Source organism: Boleophthalmus pectinirostris, unplaced genomic scaffold (assembly GCF_026225935.1).
Source record: "Boleophthalmus pectinirostris isolate CB_2022bp ecotype Guang Dong unplaced genomic scaffold, ASM2622593v1 HiC_scaffold_5, whole genome shotgun sequence".
NCBI classification, from domain to species: Eukaryota; Metazoa; Chordata; class Actinopteri; order Gobiiformes; family Gobiidae; genus Boleophthalmus; species Boleophthalmus pectinirostris.
In genome coordinates, this window is record NW_026571404.1 from 39,423,201 (window position 1) to 39,445,187 (window position 21,987).

At 40.8% G+C, this 21,987-nt stretch overlaps 1 protein-coding gene across 1 annotated transcript in view; it reads left to right on the forward strand.

Annotated features, from left to right (window-relative positions):
• The window catches only part of atrnl1a (attractin-like 1a), a 499,802-nt gene that overhangs the window by 2,683 nt on the left and 475,132 nt on the right, over positions 1–21,987 (forward strand). The window contains exon 2 of the mRNA XM_055162865.1: positions 5,390–5,521. Coding sequence (XP_055018840.1) covers positions 5,390–5,521 — 132 coding nt within the window. The remainder of the gene's footprint in view (positions 1–5,389; positions 5,522–21,987) is intronic.

A 21,987-nucleotide genomic window follows, 5' to 3' on the forward strand; every position in this document is an offset into this window, starting at 1 on the left:
ACAGATAAACGGATGGGTGGATGGATAGAGAGACAGACTGACGGACGGACAGACAGATAGACGGATGGATAGACTGATAGATGGATGGATGGATAGATAGACAGACAGACAGACAGATAGATAGATAGATAGATAGATAGATAGATAGATAGATAGATAGATAGATAGATAGATAGATAGATAGATAGATAGATAGATAGATAGATAGATAGATAGATAGATAGATAGATAGATAGATAGATAGATAGATAGTATATTCAGTATGACTCCACAGCTGTGAATATGATCCTCTGCACTTACAGATGCAGACCAGTAGAGGTCAGTGTCTGCCAACAGTCCAACATACAGAGCTGCTCCTTTGGTACAAGCCCATTCTTTGTTTGACTGTGTGCCACTGAGCAAGGTAATGTAAACCTGCTGCACACACATTTGAAGAGGGTGTATTTTACTCCTGAGGCACACATCAGAGCACTATTACAACACAATCAGCCTGCATCTTCAGAATCAAACTCCTGTACATCACATCAGGTTTCTCCAGTCGCTGTGTACAGTTTTGTATCATGTTTTTGTGTATTTATGGAGAATAGTCGTGTGGAGCATGGGGGATGTAGGCTTGTGGGTGGAGCCTTGAACAGAATCTTACAGCTAATCATAAGGAGGGTTCAAATAGGGCCAGGTGTTCTGTGGAAATGGGCCCCGTCGGAATCCCTCAAGTGACAGAGACGTTTATCGATTGACACTGCCCAGTCAAAATAAATGACCTCATATTTTTCCATTTACAGTTGTATAGATCCAGTAAAGCCTAACCCTGACCTCTGACCCCTGACCTCTCCAGTTTGACAACTTATCTCTCTGATTAGAGACGAGGGTTTGCCGCAGTTTGCACGCTGATCACACTTTATATTTTATTTATGTCAAATTTCAACTCATTTATATAAATCTGAGTAGTTCATTTAGACAGTTGTATTCTGATCTAATAGGCTCTGACTAAAGGGAGCACATTTCCACAGGACAATTTATCCATCAAATAATGTCCCACTGTACAATCAGCATTATTCACTCATTTAGATGAATCTGGGCAGAGCAAATCTTGACTGTATCTTCTCCCAAACTGAAGATGGATCCTGCAATTCAGTTTTATTTATACATCGCCAATAACAGTGGACTGAGTCATGATGGACGAGGACAGAAAAGGGACAAAAGAAGAAACATTAGAACGAACATTTAACAAAAATATATACACAAGATCCAGGGAGGGACCTTTATCCCATCTGTGTGGCAGGAGCTCAAATTGATGGCATTCAAACTGTACCAGCGCTTAAGGGCTGTGCGCAGTAGCTCTATAGGGAGCTCAAATCGACAGGACAGGTCAAACATGCACGGATGACATCTCAAACCTCTTCAGGCATGTTTCTGATGAGGCAGCAAAGTTATAACATGGTAAAAAAATAAAAACATATCAATTTAGTGTAACACCCCGATTTTAAGCATGTTCAGACTGACTTAAGCAGTCTGAAAGAAACCAAGACCAAACAACAATGGAACTGTTCTGTTTATAAACCTCTGAAATAGAAAGAGATGGACAAAGCACAGATTTTAGTGTCTTTATTGAACATGATGCATTTCAGAAGCACATATATCAGTGCACTGACTCACCACTAATCACCTCTGTGCCGTATTTTTACTGAACATAAAACAGGTCCTGTTACATGTGCACTAATGTATAACACATGTGGTCTACATCACTGATGTCCTGCAGTGTGGAGGAACACTGTGCAGCTAGAAGCAGGTGTGTCTTGGGGAGATCTCAGTTCAGTTTAAGTGCACTTGGCAAATTCATTTATTTTTCTAATTGTGACTGCAATGGGAAAGTACCAGTGCTAAATATTTCATACATCAGTTTTACATCAGTGACGTGACAGTTTGTCAAGAGAAGAAAAACTAAAATTTTTCATTCTCATTACTGTTTATTTTGTACGATCATAAACGATAAACTTTGTGCCTACGATAACATTATTATTAGTTTGTACGACTATAAACAAAAATATGTTTCTGCATGTGTGTATATGTGTGTAGTGGACCAAACAGAAAGGCAAAGACAAGATATAAAAATAAGTTTAAATTTAATAAAGCCAAAAAAATATCTAATTTAACAAAGGCTCAAATTAGGCAAATTATTCACAAAAAGCTGGGCCCAACTGGGGAAACTCAAAATCAAACTGAACAAAACAAAACTAACCCAACCAGACAAAGGAACAGCGGTGTTTAAATACCTAAGGACCAACTAAAGCTGAACACAAGAGGGAGGAATTACACTAAATTAACTAACTAAACCAATAACTTAATCAAAGTAACAAAAAGGCAAAAAATTAAAAACACAGAAAATAATAAGTGATAATAAAGTGACCTTAAAGCAAACTAAACAAACTAACTTAGTAAAACAAACTAAATAGTGCTCCCCCCCTTTGCTGAGTCCTGGTGGTCTCTCCCAGGGTCCTCTGTCCGGTGCTCAAAAAACAAAAAAGGACAAGTGCAAGTAAATTAGACTAAATTAGACTAAAATGTGTGCACTCAACTTAGAACATAAGTCTAAATAAAGGAATTAAAGTATGTAATGTGATTAACTTAATGTAAATAATAATGAAAATTAAATAATACTGACACTATGGAGAAGTGGCAGAAGGATCCACCACAATGTGTTTATACACATATGAGAGTATATGTACCCGATATCTATGATGTGCATATGTATGTATGTATGTATGTATGTATGTATGTATGTATGTATGTATGTATGTATGTATGTATGTATGTATGTATGTATGTATGTATGTATGTATGTATGTATGTATGTATGTATGTATGTATGTATGTGTATGTGTATGTATGTATGTATGTATGTATGTATGTATGTATGTATGTATGTATGTATGTATGTATGTTATGTATGTATTTATGTATGTAGGGTAAAATTTTAGTTGGTTAAAATTTACCAAATGTTTTAAAGTTTTATTTTAACTATTTGAAAGTTAAATGGGGGTTTGAGTTGGGGTTATTTGCCAGAGTTGATGTGATTAAGGTTAATTCAACTTCCTCTAGTGTTAATTCAACTTCCTCTAGTGTTAATTCAACTTCTCTTAGTGTTAATTTGGCTCCTCCCATTCACCACTTCAAACTCTTGTGAGAGAAGACCAGTTTGAACCAGTTTTGTACAGAATTTCATCTTAAATGAACTAAAATAAAGTAAACATAAAATAAAACACCTTTGTGTGTTGTTTAGCTAAATCAGGATAACTCTACAAAGTGTTATCTGTTTACTCTCAAAACGTGAATATAACTCTGGTTATAACCCCTGTTTTCGGGGTTAAACAGGAACTTTAGTTCAGTGTTATTTAATTAACATTTCCAAAAATGTTAAATTAACTCTAGAAGAGGTTGGACTCATATAAACTCTGAGAAAATGTTAAAATTGATTCTGTGAGAGTCAATTTTAACACTCCACTTTTTGCTGTATGTGTGTGTGTATGAGTGGATATGTTTTTGTATATATGTGTGTATATTTGTGCATAATGACAGGTAACCACTCCAAACAGTTGGGGCAGGACGTTTTTTAATCTTCATCCTCCTCCTTTTGAGCACCAGGTCCCAAATATGTTCATGTACATATCACTATTTTTGTTATTGTTTTGAATTTTGTTGTACCTGATTCAAACAAATAAATGAATGAATGAAAGTAAAAAACAAAAAGTTGGAAAATACAGGAAGTAACAGTGAGTTCTAAAACAGAAACCTCTACCTACTGTACAGTATGTCATCAAGTCTCATCAAGTCCATCTGAAACAGAGACAATTTTTTTACCGTTTAAACACAGATTTAATAAAAATAGAGGTGTTGTCATTTATTTATTGTCAAAAAGTAAATATAGAGTGAAAACAACTAGGTCTATGTGGTTAAAAAATGTAAAAAGTTAAATGTTTGCTGAAGTGTGTCATGGCTCAAAAAAGGTTCAAACACTTGTCTAATTGTTTATATCAGTACACTTAATAAACCAGGACTCACTCAGGTACATGACTCAATTCCAAAAATGTATCTCCTTATTCTTGGCCGCATCTCATTTGTCTTTCCTGAGGGAGTCTTCAGGAGCAGACACCAGAGAAAAGAATCAAACTTTATTGGTCTCAGTGAGGAGTTCAGATCTTCTCTCCTCCCTGTGTCTCCTCTGTGGGACTTCCTCACTCATTTCCTGCAGAATCGAGGAGAAGGAGACGAGGAAAAAGAAATGGAACGTGGCTCTTTTCACACTGACCTGACCTGACCTCTGCCCCCTCCGTGACCTCCTCCTGTCCCTCTCCTCTCTCCATCCGGATTACAGCGCCCTCTCTCCCGCTCACAGCCGCACTGCACTGCCCCTTTAAGCGCTCCTCCATCCTCTCATCCCCCATCCTCTCATCCTCTCATCCTCCCTGCACACAGCTCTGTCTCTCCCCCGTCACTCAGCAGCTGTGGCCGGTGCCAGAAGCGATCCAGTCCGGCGGAGGAGCAGCGGACACCGGGAGAGGCAGGAGGAGGAGCGTCCCATCAAATTACGCGTCTTGGAATCTACTTTATTTTCCTTATTTCGGATTATTGCGTCTGGATGTGCACGGATACGAGCTGGAAGTTTAGGAGAGTCTTGGGATATGTTTTATTCGTCACTACTGGAAACAACCCACGCTATTTTATTTTATTTTTATTTTATTTTATTTTTTTCAATTTACGTTCAAATTAATTGTGTAATTTTGCACATTTACGAATCAGTTGCAATGTTTGATTAGTCTGAACTGGCTACAGTCACGTGTCTTTGCCAATTTCACATTTAAGCCTTCAATTGTTTAAATTACGCACCGTAAATTTCGCAAAAAAGTTTAATTTACACAAAAAATATGGATCTTTTCTTTAAATAAGATAAAATTCATAACGTTTTGTATCCAAATTTGTTTGGTTTAGAGTTTTTGGCATCTTTATCTATGGAAATCTCAGCAAAGGCGAGTTCAAAAATGTGGGTTTGGGCGATTAAATAAAATTGGCACTATTAAACCTAAAATATTAGAAAACCTGTTTAAAGTTTCAATTTCTCAAACCACTTCTTCCAGTCCTTAGTCCTTCTAGTCCTCCTACAACTTTTACACTTGTACTACTGTTGGAGACGAATCCTAATCTGGATACAATACGCGCACTTTTTACGCACGATTGGAAATAATTTGGAGTTGTTTCTAAGTGGAATCCTACAGTTCACGAGGCGGTGTGTGTGCGTCATGGAGGGCATCCGGAGCAGTTGTTTCAGTTGTTGGAGGAGGAGGTACCCGGGGATGGTGCTGGCGGTGGCTGTGGCTCTGGCCGTGGTACCCAGAGCGCAGGGCTCCGCCGCGGCTCCTCTGACCTGCGAGAGGAGCTGTTACTCCGGCACCTGCGTGAACGGGAGCTGCGTGTGTGACCACGGCTGGGTGGGGGACCGGTGCCAACACTGCCAGGGTCGGTTCAGGTAAGTGCCATCCTCCCACACCTCTGAGACTGGTGATGTTTGCTTTGTAGATAGACAAGAGGAGCGCTACTTCCGAATATTATTACTTATATAGAAGTACAAAGTAGTGGTCCAAGTCAAAGTTATTGTGATACTACTACTCAAGAGCATCTTACAGAACGCATCATCATTTGTAATTTGAAGGACTAAGCATTACAGGACACATATGACACTATTGTCTGATCTCTTTTCTAATATTTCCTCATCACACACAGACCTGGACTTGTCTTTTGTTTCATTTATACATTTTTAACACACAAACCTGCACATTTACACTGAGTTCTTCTCTCAAACAGCAAACACTTCCACCTTCATGTGCTCCACAGTGTTTTTAAACTCCATACACCTTCACTAGAATCACTTGAATATCTTCAGCTCTGAAATTGCTCATCTCTGCTGAACGAGGAGCTGTTCACTTTAATACCACATCACAACATGACATCACAAGATGGAACAGAACATTTTGAGCCTTGTAGATGTAAACAGACTGATAATAAAGAGTTACTCAAACATGTATGAATGAAACAAAACACAACTGCAGATCTGTTTTTGAGGAGGGAACAATATTATAACATGACTAGACAGGACCTTTAATTCAGGTGTTCAGGGTGAGCACTTTTTTATTTATTTATTTATTATTCATTCATTTATTTTGCACATATATAACATATAACAACAAAAAAGCACACTAGATAAAAACGTAGGTGCCAGAAGAGGCAAAAACCTAAAAGATTAAAGCCTCCAGTTTATGAATACATAAAAAAAACTGAACATTATCTCTGTGCATTAATAATAATAAAAAATAAATAATAAAAAATAAATACATATATTCACTTTAGATTAAAAGCATTTGATTCAAACATGGATTAAAATACAATGAATCCACAATTGAATGATCAAACATTATCATGAAATATCAAACATTTCCTCAAACTCTTTTTAAACGACGTTTCTGATGCCTCACTAAACAGACGTGAAAACTGCTCCACAATTTCCCGCCTCTGGATAAAACAAAACTGAGCTCTGCCTGTGACACATTTTGGAACATGAAAAATACAATTTTGACCACTATTGTATCTATGAATCTCTACATTGGTTTGAAAGTAAAATGTGAAATGTTTGGGGATCATAGTTGAATTTTTGTACATAGAAATACAAATTTGATAAATATTAAAACCACTTCTGATCAGGGTTGTCAAAAATACAGAAACTAGTACAGATACTAATCAACACTAAAACTATTATCAAAACTAGATACTTATTTGAACAGGTGTTGTTACTAAAAAAGTCACATTGACAGCACAGAAATGAACCTTTCCTTAATGTGTGTAGAATGATGTTGATCTGTATGAGAACAAGTACCAGAGCACATAGACCAGTACACACACATGGACCAACATGAACCTACTGCACCACTGACCATCACACACATATAACACACATTTAATGCTGAAAATCACATCATATTGTGTTTCTTTTTTTATTTATTTATTTCATTCATGAAAGATGAAAACAAAATAATTCTGTTTCATGCATCAATGTGAATGAAAAGGAGCAGACACATGTTTAGACCTGTAATATCTGCTCCTTTTCACACAAAGTCAAACATTTCTAACACAACTACATTTATAAGCAACTTATTTATGTGACACACACAATATTAAATACTTACTAATTAACACAAAAAGACACTTCTTTCATCATAGTTTTTAGCACATCATGTTTGACATTTCTTTAAAACACTTGAATAGATTTTGAAGCTTTGAGTTTTTCATTCATAAGTTCCATATTTGACTCAAACACATGTTTTTTCATTGTTGTTGTTTTTCTGAACCTGGGTTTTTTAAAGATTTCAATTCCTTTCAAATTATTATGTCTCTCTTTCTTTGTAAATGTTTTTGGGGGTTGGAGGGCAAGATCTGCTGATTTGTTTTATACCTCATGTTAAAAATATGAAGTTTTACCAGTTCATTGAGTTTCAGGATCTTTAATTGTATAAATATTAGTTTTGTTGAGTCTCTGTATCCACTTCTGCTGATGACTTTAACAGTTCTTTTCTATAAAAGGAAAATTGGATGAACATAAGTTTTACAAGCTCTTCCCCAAACTTTAATACAACACATCAAATATCAATGAATTATACAACAAATACAATTCACTCCTATTTGTGCTCTTGAGCATCGAGTTTATTCCTTAGTACAGAAATAGAGTTTAGTATCATGTGAACAGGCCTACTACTTGTGATTCTATATATGATTCTATATATGGACAAGTGCAAGTTACTTCAAGTTACTCTCTTCCAGTTTTCCTCACAAGTCCCTTTTGTCCACACTCACAATAGGAGCCGTCTCTCATTATGACACTGTAAGTCTGCTGCTGCTCCACTCAACAAAACACAAGTGAGTTAGACCCAGCCTACTCTCTCTGTGTGTGTGTGTGTGTGTGTGTGTGTGTGTGTGTGTGTGTGTGTGTGTGTGTGTGTGTGTGTGTGTGTGTGTGTGTGTGTGTGTGTGTGTGTGTGTGTGTGTGTGTGTGTGTGTGTGTGTGTGTGTGTGTGTGTGTGTGTGTGTGTGTGTGTGTGTGTGTGTGTGTGTGTGTGTGTGTGTGTGTGTGTGTGTGTGTGTGTGTGTGTGTGTGGGTGTGTGTGGGTGTGTGTGTGTGTGTGTGTGATGAGCAAAAGAACAAGAAGTAGCTGGTGTCTATTTTTTTGACATTTTCTGTTTAAAGGTGCAATTCAACACATCCTGCATTTTTTGTAGGTGGGATAAAAACATGTTGCTGCTCTACAAAACAACAGCTTTGTGCGGTGATCTTTATGAACAAACTGGCACATCTGATCCAAACCAGCGCAGCGGCCAATCTCACTACAAACTGAGCTCTTTTCTTTGTCCTTTTTTGCTTCTTCACCCTCTAATCTAACCCCGGATGATACCACCTAGTGCCTCCACTCAATTTCATTTCTCAATTTTCATTTCAGGAATCAGAATACAATAGATGGTTTACAAAAACCCCAGAAGTGCCAGCCAATCAGTGAAGAGCCATATATTCTGTGTGAGATCGAGGATTTAAAATCAGAACAAAGAGAATGTCTGATGAATTTTATCAAGGGGAAAGACATTATTGTCCTTCTTCCTAAGGGATTTGGGAAAAGCTTAATATACCAGTTATGCCCGTTAGTGGTGCATTACATACATCACAACCAAATAACAGTGATTGATCGCCTACCGTCGAGCGAACGAATTCTAACACTTGCGAGGTCAGACATTTTTTATGAAGTGAAACCGGCTGATGAATCAGGCTACTCTCATCTAACACTGACAAAGAACAAGCAGCTCTTTTAGAATAGAAAAAAAAACACCCCCAGATTGTTTAATGTTATTTAAAATGACGCAGAGTGGAATACATATCTCTGTTTGATTGACAGCCTCATGAGTGGTGCTCTGAGGAGTCAAAGAAGGTTCAGAAATCTCCTCTGATGTTACAGACTTGGTAGGACTGGTGATAGCCTCCTCATTATCCTCAACCACTTGAAACAGCTCTCAAAAACATCTTGAGGAACAGACAGGTGTTCGGACCTCTGTTATATTCTCCTCTAGTTCGACCACCTCTAGTTTGATTTCCTCAAACTGAATCTGGTCCATTTGGATCTCCTGTAGTTTGATCTCCTCCAGTTGGACTTCCTCTGGTACAACAGAATATTCTGTTTGTTTGACAGCCTCATGAGTGATGCTCTGAGGAGGTAAAGAAGGTTCTGTGATTTCCTCTGATGTAGGTCTTGTGATGTCCTCTCATTATCCTCAACTACTTGAAAGCAGCTCTCAAAAACATCTTGAGGCTCCTCAGGTGTTGCAACGTCTGTATTATTCTCCTCTGGCGGTATAGAGTCCACTGTTGAACATACGGTTTCAGACTTCTGGCCTTGTCTGAAAATTCTGTGGGAACTGGTCCAGCCTGGGTCTCTCTTGGAAGTGACCTGGTCTGAGATTGTGGTGGAACTGGTTTAGCCTGGGTCTTTCTGGGAACTGACCTTGCCTGGAGTTCTCCTGGATCTGGACTAGCCTGTGATTTTGTGGGAACTGGCCTTGTCTGGGATTTTGAGGGTTATTGATCAGTCTGGGTTCCTGGGCTGGCATAGGTTAAATATGGACTGGTGTGGGTTCCTGGACTGGTCTGGGTTCCTGGTTTGGTCCTGGTTCCTGGACTGGTAATCTAAGTGCTCTGTGTCTGAAGCTCGTGAACGTAATGCTGGAACTTCTGTTCCTCGTGTGGCTGCACTGGTGGGTTATGACTTTTCATCAGCTCTTCAAAGCCCATCATCTTCAGCATTCTCTCTGCTACCAGGACCTTAGCCTTTTGTTTGCTGGGGCCCTGAGCCTGACAGGGCATTTGGCCATCTCTTACCTCCATAGTGAACCGTACCTTGTTACCAGTGCGGTGCAAGATGCGAACATCGACGGCCTGATACTCAGCCGCCTTTTGCTTTCTCACCATCAGGATTTCTGCCAGTGCACTAACAGGGTTTTTCTTGTAAAAGAAATATGGACACTCCAGTGGGTCCACCAGGTCAAGTTGCAGTTTGCACCAATACAGAGTAGTGTCCTCTGGCACAGAGAGCTTCTTCAAATCCCATAGAACTTTTGAGGCAGCGTGTAATTTGCTTTGTTTTTTTTTTGAGGGACCTGAGCCATGGGCAACAAAGTCCCCCACTTTCACTTCGATGTGGAAGTTGGACGTATGGTTTGCCCCTTTTGGACCCATTTAAAAAAACTGCACCTTTAGTTTGTGCAGCGAAGCCAGTTCATGCGACAGATCCGAGTCTGTTTTGTACACTTCCTCTGGCTCTAGCTCTCAGTAAGCGGCTGATCTTTTCAGAAGCTCCTATGCAAACAGTTTGCATAGGAACCACAGGAATGTGATTTTTTGTTTTGTGTTTTGTTTTTTAAACCTGTATGCATCTGTAAAAAAAACTGGATTAATTTGTTAAGTTAAAATACATTCAAACTTCAGAAAAAAATATTTTGGGAATAAATGAACAATCCCCAAAACGTCCAACATCTTTGTGTGTGCGTGTGTGCGTGTGTGCGTGTGTGTGTGTGTGTGTGTGTGTGTGTGTGTGTGTGTGTGTGTGTGTGTGTGTGTGGGTGGGGGGTGCGGGTGTGTGTGTGTGTGTGTGCGTGCATGTGTGTGTGTACGTGGGTGGGGGGTGCGTGTGTGTGTGTATGTGGGTGGGGTGTGTGTGTGTGTGTGCAGGTCTAAGTGTGTGTGGGGGGGCAGGGTGATACATCTGGAGGAGAGGAGGGGGAGGGTGTGTCCTGGTGCCATCTGTGCCGTCTGCTTAATCCTGCCCTGAGCGGTGAGTAGAGTGAGGCAGGGGGCACAGGCGGGCACACAGGCGGGCACACAGGCGGGCACACAGGCGGGCACACAGGCGGGCACACAGGCGGGCACACAGGCGGGTACTGGGCGAGAGGTGAGGGGCACACATGATTGGATCAGCCTCAGGATTACAGCAGTGGGATTGGGAATGATTAAACCTGAGATATAGACTGCCCATAAAATGAACCAAAATCTTTGTTTGGACAATAATAGAGGAGACTGTTCATGTTCTAATTATGCACATCTCCAAAACATCAATGATCCATTTGACTTTTGTGAGTGGGCAGAAGACTTGGAGTGGATGTCAACACTTTAATAATGACACTTTTTATGCAAACTACATTACAAATGAGTAGATTTATTTTGACCACATTGACTGCATGTATCCTGAGCCAATCTGGAGTCAAATGAGAGACCTACACCATATAGTTTATTTGTAAAAGGGACTGTATTTGACACCATCTGTACAAACGGGGCTATGTGTTTCTACTCCTACACCTTATTTATTCAGCTGAGCCTTCAGGGCAGTTCTTACGTATGTCATTATTATAATACCTCTAGAAACCACCTGAGTGACTGTGTACAGACGTGTGATGCACTTACAACACAACATGTACATTCATCAAGATCATAAAGAGAAACAACACAGTGCACTGGTCAGACAAGTGCACTGATAATACAGCCTAATGTGTCACAAACATCCCCTTAAACTGAGCCCTGCATTAGAATCATGAATCTATAACATGGTTAGAACAGTGTGTTATCACTCACCTCACACAGATGCAGAACTACGTTTTTCCTGAAGAAATATCTTGTACTTCCCTGAAGCGGATCAGGTCCAAAACACACACATGTTCCTCCACATGTGTGTAATAGTGCTGTTATTCCACAGACACTGTCGCTCCTTCATGAACACACAGACGAGACAAGCTCCTCTCCAGCCGCTCGCTCCACTGCTCTGTCCAGATCCTCCTTTTCACACAAACTCGCCCTGACACTAGATCACTGTTTCATTAAATTATGGCCTAATCATTATAAACACGGAGCTACAAACACTGACTTGTCGCTGCAAGTGGGTTATTTTTAGACACTTGTGTTGAAAGTTCGTGCTGCTCTTGTCGTCTCCTGCCGCACATTCCCTGGGAATTGCCGCACATCTCCAGTTCTCATGGATGATGATTTGGGTTTATTCAGTGTTGTTTGAGCCGACTATCATCCACAAGTACACATGCATAAACCTCTAAAACACCCGGCTGGCTTCTCCGGTTGTAAGAGCACATGAAAAAGCATAGACCATAATAACTGTAAGTTGTGCTCTCCACATGCACCTCCAGACCTCCGTAGAAAGGCAAAACAACATTGGGCATTCTGAACCGCAGTTGTTGCAGTTTGTTCAGTGACCAGAAGAGTGCAGTAAAGGACACCGCCATCACAACCATGTTTCAAACAGACACAAGTGAAGGGAAAACGGGATTATTTGGATAATTTGAAACAATTTAATTACACTTTTGACACGTGATGATTTTAGATTTTATTGGGCAACCACTGCTTGCCTTGATTCCTCTGACCTCACTGATCCACAGACTCACCACACTTCTTCAACACTTTACCATGATGTGAGTCTGGTCACCAGTGAATCTCCCTGATTTCAGAAATCATGATTGACAGGCGGATTATCCAGTCAGGGACACACGTGATCTGTCTGTATCAAAACAAATTTAGCTGCTTAGGAGGAAAAAAGAAAACAAACAAACAAACAAACAAAAAAATCACTGTTCATCTGAGGAGAGAGAAATGTGATTTTGTTTGTAAATGTTGATGACCAATGAGCTCCTTTGTTTCACATGCATCTCTGAAATAAACAAATCTGATTGGTCGGCCATGTTAGAGCCTGCCTCAATGTAGGGAGTGGGGACCAGGCTGATTTCCTCTCACCTCCATGTGCAAATAAAGTCAGCCTGTCTCTGTTTAAAAGTCCACTCTCTCATCAAGTCCCAAATGAGCGTCTGCACATGCACAGGCCTAAATCTGCTCTAATCTGCTCTGCTCTTCTGCTCTGCTCTGTGGATCCACATGAGCTCACACTAAACACTCCTGATGCTCATTTTCACTCGACTCTTGAATGCTATTCTTTGCAAATCTGGACTCTTCAAATTTTACAGGGTATCTTACTAAACGTGTGTGAGGTAGGGATGCACCCATACCACTTTTTTGAAAACCGATACTTAAGAGTACAAGTATAATTATTTCTGTACTCGCTGATACTGAGTACTGATACCAGTACTCCTCTGTGACAGTAGCTCTTCATTTACCACAAGCTGACGAGAATGAGCGGCACAACACAGACTATGGAGTCCTGCATCACTCATGCCCAGAATCATAGTTCTTGTGTTGTCATGAAGGACAACATGAATTGAACTTTTTTAATCCCCCAGAGCTGTAGCATTTCAAGGAATATCTCTGCTATGACTCGGTGTGGTGTCTCGAAATGGCTTTGTGTGGAGTATATCTTGATGACAAGTAAACACCTCATCCTCCACTGGGCTGTCAAATTTAAAACTGACATTGGGCAGACGTTGCTCCTCCAAATATCAGTCGTTAAGCTTATTGACTCGATGTCATGAATCACTGACCTAAAGTGAGTTTTCACAGCATGGAACACTTTAGGCAACATCACATCTGAGCTGTAGCAATGACTGGTCATCTCGTATCTGAGCTCTAGAACATCTATAAGACGCTCAAACCCAATATCGCTGACTACTGAACGTGGCTGCTCATCCAGCGCAGTGTAGTGGGTTAGTGCCTCAGTTATTTTTGTTGCCCAAGTGCTATCTTTGGACATTTTCTCTTGCTTTTTGAGCACTTTGATTAAATGTTACTGTTGACGGTTGGTGTGAGCTTTGGTGAACTCAGCATATTTATCACTGTGCTGTGGCTTCAAATGTTTGATTAAATTGCTCGTATTAAATGAGGTGTTTTCCCTTCCACCTCTCGGCACCTTGGCACAATATAATTTGTACTCCGCCTCCGAATTTGTCTTTTTATAAATCACAAACTTAACATGGAAAGTTTAGTCTGTGCCGAAAATGGAAGCACCATACTGACTGATGAATGTGCTTTGTATTGTGGAACTTTAAAGTTATTACAGTTTAATACCCATTTCAATACAGTACAATACAGTACAATACAGTACAACACAGTACAACACAGTACAATACAAGTTTTCCAGTTACACTTCTGTGGACATAAATCATTGCAGATATAAGATCTTTTATACAGACTGAACATTGTGGGTTGTCACTTAATTTACATTTTTCAAACCTTCATATCAAAAATAACCTTGCGTAGGCAATTTGTGCTAATGTGTCAAAATGTGATACTCTGGGTGAGAATGAAATCTGCCATTTATGAGCAGTGCTCAAGGACAGAGTCATTAACTGACACGTCCTGTCGTTAGCATGCTGGACCTGTGTACACTTGTGTCATACTGTCATTATTCTGTAGCCTGGAGCAGGGAGGCGGGGCTGGGGAGTTCAGTTGTGATTGGCTGACACTGCGTCCATAACTCATGAATATGCAAAAGTACTCTAATATCTCTGAACATATGAGTCTCTAAGCAGAACTGTTACACCACTAAATACATAAGCATAATAAATATATAACAAATGCATTAATCCATAAATTGAATAAGATGAGGGATTCCAGCAAAACATTGTGATTTTAATTTTCTCTGACATGCTTTGGCGCTGGTGTGACGTGTCTTAGGAGCTGTTCTTCAGACAGAACTCTGTGCTCATCAACTTTTTTCAAATCAAAGTCACTTTATTTGTCCTGAGGAACAGTTTAAGCACAAAGAGCAGTAAAATACAGTCATAATAGAAAAACTCAAACTAAAATCTCAGTGCAGCTCAAAAGATCGTTTCATTAGATCCATTGTCAGGGCAGTGTGAGGAGAGTAACGGCCCTCAGTACAAAAGTGTCCCTTCTCTGTGTCTTCTGTGTCTTGCAGAATCACAGCAGCCTCCAGGGGGAGCAGGTGAAGTCTAGACACAACAGAAAGCCTCTTAAGCCTCTCTTTGTTGTTTCAGTCGGTGAGATGCGACATTCCCTCTGAGCGTCTTTGACATATTTTTTGTAGAAAGTTTGTATTCTGCATTTCAGAGCCAGCTGATTAGCATAACTAGGTCCATGCAGGCTCACCATGGATAAAGGAAAAACAAACACAATCCAAAAGTCCTTTACCTCTGTCCTTTGAACTGCATAAACTGCACATCTTAGTTTGTCAAAATCCCTAAAGTTAAAGTTTAAGTTAAAAATGTGACAAAATAGTTTTAAAAGTTTAAAAACTGCTCAGTGTACCAGCCGGTCAGCTACAAGAGAATGTAGAGCTTCTTACAACTGAACTGTGAGTGTGACTTCGCTCACCTTGAGAGCCCACACCGTGTGTCTGTGGTCTGATCACAGCAGCTCATGTGTATGGATGATGATCCTGCTGTGGACATCTGGAGAGGGCATGGGACAGGAGAGGACAGGAGAGGACAGTTTGTAGAATTTACAGTTTACACTGTAATTATGAGAGTTAGCGTCTTAGTGTTGATAAGTTAACAAGAGCTGTGGGATAAGATGGATTTGCCCTCATCACCTCCACCTCACTCCACCCAAACGAGCAGACAGACTTATGCTCTGTGTCATTTCTCTTCCCTCCCGTCCCTGTGGACATGGTCCCGACTGCTACAGATCTGTACATCAGCCACAAGCAGAATATCAGTGTTCTGATCCAGGTGTAGATGTCCATGTTGTCGTCCTGTTATCTGCAGATAGGACGACTTCATGGCTTTGCATTTAGAGGACAGTGTGTGCAGTGTGTGGAGACGACTAATGACACTTTACAATCACATTAAAGCATTGCAGTGACATTAACGTTAAAAGGTTTTATCTGAAAACTCAAGAACAAAGTACAAAATGGTTTAAACAGCACATTTTCATGAGCCTGTGATCAGTCTGAGCATTCATGGTCCTGTTTTGTTTAAGAGCAATAATCAGCTCTCCTGTTGTACTTCATCTAAATCAAGTCTTTCTGGTCAGACTGTGTTCAAACATAAGTTTTCATGCAAAGGCAGAAAATGACATGATCATTATTTTCTTGATTTTCTCCTGACTTCCATCCAGTATAAGAAAACCTCACCAAGGTCCAGTCATCATGTGTTTGTTTAAATGATATAGAAGAGCTCTGGATTTTCTGTTTAGTTCTGATCAGGATCGTGCGGCGACACTTCCACAGTGAAACAGTTTGACACAAGTGACTTTGCAGTAGAGTGTGTACAGTATGAATAAATACACACATGCATTGAAGTATAATTGAATACAAAGGTTTATTTATTTCATGTGTTCAGACCCTGAGCCAAGGCCACAACAAAAAGAAGGAGGTGAGAGGTTGGATTTGAAAATCAAATCTATTTATGAACTAAATAACAAACAAACAAACATCTGCCTTTGGCCTTTGCATGAAAACTTATTTTTAACTCATGATACAAAGGCAGAGAACAGGAACTGACAAATAAGGTCAAAGGTCAATTTTGAGCTTAATATTTTTCACATATTTATTCACATGATAAAGGAGGACACATACAAACTAGAGATGCGTGGATGGGCTATTCAAAACTCATCATCCGCCCACTGTCCATTTGTACCCAAGGTTTTGACCAATTTTCAAAACCGCACTTGCCCGCCATCCGCCCATTGATTTTAGATTTTAGAACAATCATATAGCAAACAAACTAAGGAGCCTCGATAAAAATGCAAAATCTATAGCTCATTCATTCCAAAATTCGCTCAACGTTCATGCTCGCATTCTTAATTGTCCATAACAAAACGCCGCTCGTTGCTCAGGGTTTAACTCCCTGTTCGGAGCCTCACCATGAGTGCGTGGGCTCAATAAACGCACCAGGTCGTTGCTCAAGAATCGTGACTTTATTTGCTGTGATACACTAAATAACTCGCTTCGGTCGCCTTCCGACCGTTTATTTCACATACAGTAAAACATAGACACCTGTACACTCCGCGGGCCCATTTAAGAAGTGTGTGCCTCGGGGGCGCGCACGCAGTCACTCAGTCACGCTCACGCACACGCCACACGCCACTCTAAACACTGCACATAGGAGTAAAGACGCATCTTTCATAACACTTAACAATATATATATATATATATATATATATATATATATATATATATATATATATATATATATATATATATATATATATATATATATATATATATTTTTTTTTTTTTTTTTTTTTTTTTTTACCCGAATTTAATTAAAATATTATTTTTTGTCACATCATCCGCCCGACACCGCGGCTAAACCACAATCCGTGCATCTCTAATACAAACACAATGACATGAACTCATGTTGGACCAAACATGATGTTACGTGTTCTGTCTTTGTAGGGCAGTGTTAAGCAATAAGACAATGAAGTTGTTTCAGATCAATGTTCATAATCCACATGTGTCATAGATCAGAGCTCTACATCATCTGGACTTTATTTTATGAGCTTGTTTTGCTCGTTGCACACGTCCCTCACGGCTAATGCTAAAGCTAAGACTCATATGTCACACTGAGACTTGACAGTGATGAAGACGAGCTGTTTCTTCTATAGTTTTATGAGTGTTTTGTAGAACACGAGCATGGAGCTGTCAGAGAAAAACACTCTCACTGCAGGAGGGGGACGAGGCATTCAGCTAACACATGCTAATCACTAACACATGCTAATAAAAGCTAGCATATGTTGTTTGTTGTTATGGAGGGATGTCGCTGTCCCTGCTCTGTCACATGACCTCTGTCTGCAAGTACACACATATCACTCCTCTCCATTTGGCATTAGGACAGAGTGACCAAACTTCTGTTTTTCCCTGGACATGTCCGTATTTTGCGTCCGGTCCAGGGCGTCTGTTTTGTTTTTTTTAAGTGATGCAAATGTCCGGGTTTTCTTTACCGTTCATTGGGGGCATTAAACTGAGCGTCTCTCGTAGCGTCTGTGACTCAGAAGGAGCGAGACACATCGTTCTGCAACATACCGAAACACAAATATACATTTAACAATGACTTGTACAAGAAATTCTCTGTTTTCCGTCCCGGTCGGGACAAGTGTGAGTCCATGTGCACAGGTTGTGAGGTGAGAGTACAGTGTCCCTCGTTTATCGCGGGGGTTACGTTCTAAAAATAACCCGCGATAGGTGAAATCCAGGAAGCAGTCAACTTTATATTTTACAAATATTCTATCTGTTTTAAGTTTGTAAAACCCTCAGCACACACTTTGTACACTTTTTTTCAGACAGGACAGGTGCAACCCTTTTTCCATCCTTCTTAAAACACATTGCTGCTGTCATATTATTTTCCTCCTTCTTTATGTAACAAACTGAAGATTAATTTATTCTGTAATGGAGCCTCCAGCACAGAGTCCTGCACAGGTCAGTTTTTGGAGACCCGTAGTACAGCACCGCACCTGCCTGTTAACCCGAGGTTATATCAAACTTTTGCACTGCCTATGCCACGGACTGAACCAAGACTAAACCAGGACTAACCCAGGACTAACATAGGACTGATTCCAGGACTGAAGAGGAGGACTAAACCAGGACTAAACCAGGACTAAACCAGAACTGAAACAGGACTCACTGTCGGGACGGGCTTGGAGGTGACCGCAGGAGAAAGGACCAGCTCAGCTCCGCACTTCACGGAGGTAAACGCAGCAATTGCCTGATCGCGCTTTGCTGACAAACTGCTCGGCGTTCTCTCTCTTAAGTCTAAGATTAGTCCTGGTTTAGAACTGGTTTAGTCCTGACCCACCCGTGTGTAAAAAAAAAACCCAAAAAAACATGCAAAACTGACAGAAAAAAAGGAAAAGAAAAACAATCTGCGAAACGGTGAGAATGCAAAAGGTGAACCGCGATATAGCAAGGGACTGTAGCTCAATGTCGAGGCCCCACCTCTCACCCCCGGTAAGGTGTCCCGGTATGGTCACCCTACCTTAGGAACATACTGTCCATGCTGTACATACTGTACAGACTGTACTGTGTTATTCTGCGTCATTATTATTCACTTTACATAAGTTGTGTGGGACTTGTCTCCATAGGCCAAATTACAGGTGAGATCTGTGGAGCAACACTCACAATAAGAAATAAGAAATGTTTAAATGATTGACTAATTGCAAGACATATCATTTTGAATCTGTACCGTGGAACATTCCAGTCAAAGCGATCACATCTCCATGTGGACAACCACCCAAAAAGGTACAGAGTGCCCCTTTAAAGATGTTGTGCTTGTGTGTGCTCTATACTTATATATTTATTATATACTCATATACTATGACACAATAATTTGCATATTCATAGTCACAATATAAATTTAATAAACAACTTACCATATTTTCCAGACTATAAATTGCTCTGGACTATAAATCTCATCAGTCAGAAAATGAATAATGAAGAAGAAAAAACATACAGACTGTAAGTTGCATTTTTGGGGCAAGTTATAGTAACGACAATAGAAGAGAGAACAACAGACTGAACAGGCGTCTGTATGTTAAGGGAACATATTCAGTTCTTCAGCTAAACAACAGAACATAAGTTTACCAAACTCTTCATCTCACTGCAGAATCTGTGTATCATTCGTTCATTTGTTTTTCAATATAAAACCAAAAATAAGAAAACGAAAAAACAACACTTTTCTTCGTTATTTGTCTCCAAAACCAAAATGAAAAAATGGATAACGATTCGTTTTTTCAGTTTTCGATTTTGTGTTTAAATGAAGAATGGAAAAAACGTTTCTCGTTTATGTGACTTCTGTGACTGCGATGCCGGACTTTTGCACCGCGTACGGACTGAACCAGGACTGATCCAGGTCCGAGACCAGACCGTGACCAGAGCGGAACTGAGACCGGGACCAGAGCGGGATCAGAGCGGAACTGAGACCGAGACCAGCGGTTCCGTGTCATCGTCTCCGCGCTGGTTCCGTGTGGAGAAAGTGAGAATGTTCTGTTTTGTGGACTACAGATCTAGACGGGCTGCTCCGGTCCTCCGTGCTCAAGAACCGCAGCTGGTTCCGAGGTGGTGCAAAGCATCCAACTGAAGCTTTCACACCAACGAAAACGAACCGAACTAAGAGCTTTTGGTTCAAATGGACCAGGTCCGGGACCTGACTGGGACCAGAGCGCTACTGAGACTGGGACAGACCGGGACCAGAGCGGGCCTGAGACAGAGACAAGACCGGGACCAGACCGGAGGCTCAGAGCCCACGGCAGGGCCGGAGCTCGAAGCTGAGGCTTGGACCCCGCGGAGGCACGGAGTCAAAGCTTGGAGTCCACCCCAGTCAGTCCGGTCATTTGAGATCGGCAACTCCAGGTCTGAAATGATCCAAATGATTCAGGTGAAGGTGTATGGAGTTTAAAAACACAGTGGAGCTTCTTGTATTAACACATGACATCACAAAGGCTGTGTTCAGACTGCAGCCTGAAGTGACCCAAATCCTGACCTGACCTGACCTGTATCTGATCAGATTTTTTCAAATGTGACCCAGGACACTTGGATCTGTGCTCCTGAAACATATCTGATCTTTTGACATGTGACTTCAGTGTGAACGGTCAGGTCACATTCATCCATCTACATGTTATCAACAAGCGAAAAACGTCACTATTCTGCACTGAAGTAGGCAAAAATTGTTAATGAACTCTGTGTCACTGAAGTGAAGCACATCACCACTCACCACTCTTGGCTCCGTCTCCACATCCACACGTTCCTTTCAACGGACGTCGCTGCCACTGCCCCACAAAACACCACGACCAAAAACCTCGTCCTTCTGCTTCTCAGTCTCCTCCTTAAAACAAGTAAGTTGTTCATGTTCTGGCTCTGGTACGAGAGGAACTTTAAAATCTCCAGGTGCTCGATGCTGCGTCCATGTTTGGACAACTTCAGTAAACACAGAGACGCTCACTGTGGTTGACGTCGTCGTGTCTCCAGTCACATGTGGGACACTTTCGGGCCGTTTAACGTTCACACAGGGGATCACATACAAGTCACATTGAATTGGAAATGTGAACGACCTCGCAAAAACATCAGATTTCACAAAAAAATCGGAATTGAGTGTTAAGCCCTGCAGTCTGAACGTAGGCTAAGAGACAGACTCAGTGAATGAAGCAAAACACATCAAAACACATTTGTTTGTGATGACGGAACTACATTCAAACATAAATCAGAAAACAAGATGGAGCCAGGGACAGTCCCGGGGCGTCCATCAGTGTAGGAAAACCACAGGACAGGTCCTTTAAGAGAGCACAGTATGGACGTGTAATTTGGATTCCAAATTTAGATTTTGGTGAAATGATCCAATCAGCATGAGAGACTTTATTGTGAAACTAAACAGTTATTTACACTTTGACCTCCTGGGAGCATCACCACTCTCTCTCTCTCTCTCTCTCTCTCTCTCTCTCTCTCTCTGTGTGTGTCTCCAGTTTCTCTCTCTCCTCTCCTCCTCCCTCTCTCCCCTGTCCTCCTGTCTCTCTCTCTCCACTCATCTGTCTTCTACTGCATGTCTCTGTCTTTTTTAATCTGACGTCTTCTCTCTCTCCCTCTCTATCATCTCTCCTCTGCCTCATCACTCCTCTCTCTACTCTCTCTCTCCTACCTCTCATCTGTCTCTTGTCTCTCTCTGTCCTCTTCTCTGTCTCATCACTCTCTCCTCTCTTTCTCTCTCGTCTCTGTCCTTCTCTCTCTCTGTTATCTCTCATCTCTGTCCTTCTCTCTCTCTGTTATCTCTCATCTCTGTCCTTCTCTCTCTCTGTTATCTCTCATCTCTCTTGTCTCTCTATCGTCTTTCCTGTCTCCTCTTCTGTCTGCTGTTCATCATTAAACATTCATAATGTTCAATATTTCAACAGGTTTTGGACCAGACTGTTTGTTCATCTCTCTTCTCCGTGTCTCTCTTTCTGTCTCCTATCCTCTCTCTCTGCCTCCCCCCGTTTGTTCTCTTCTCTCTCTCTCTCTGTCTGCTCTCCTC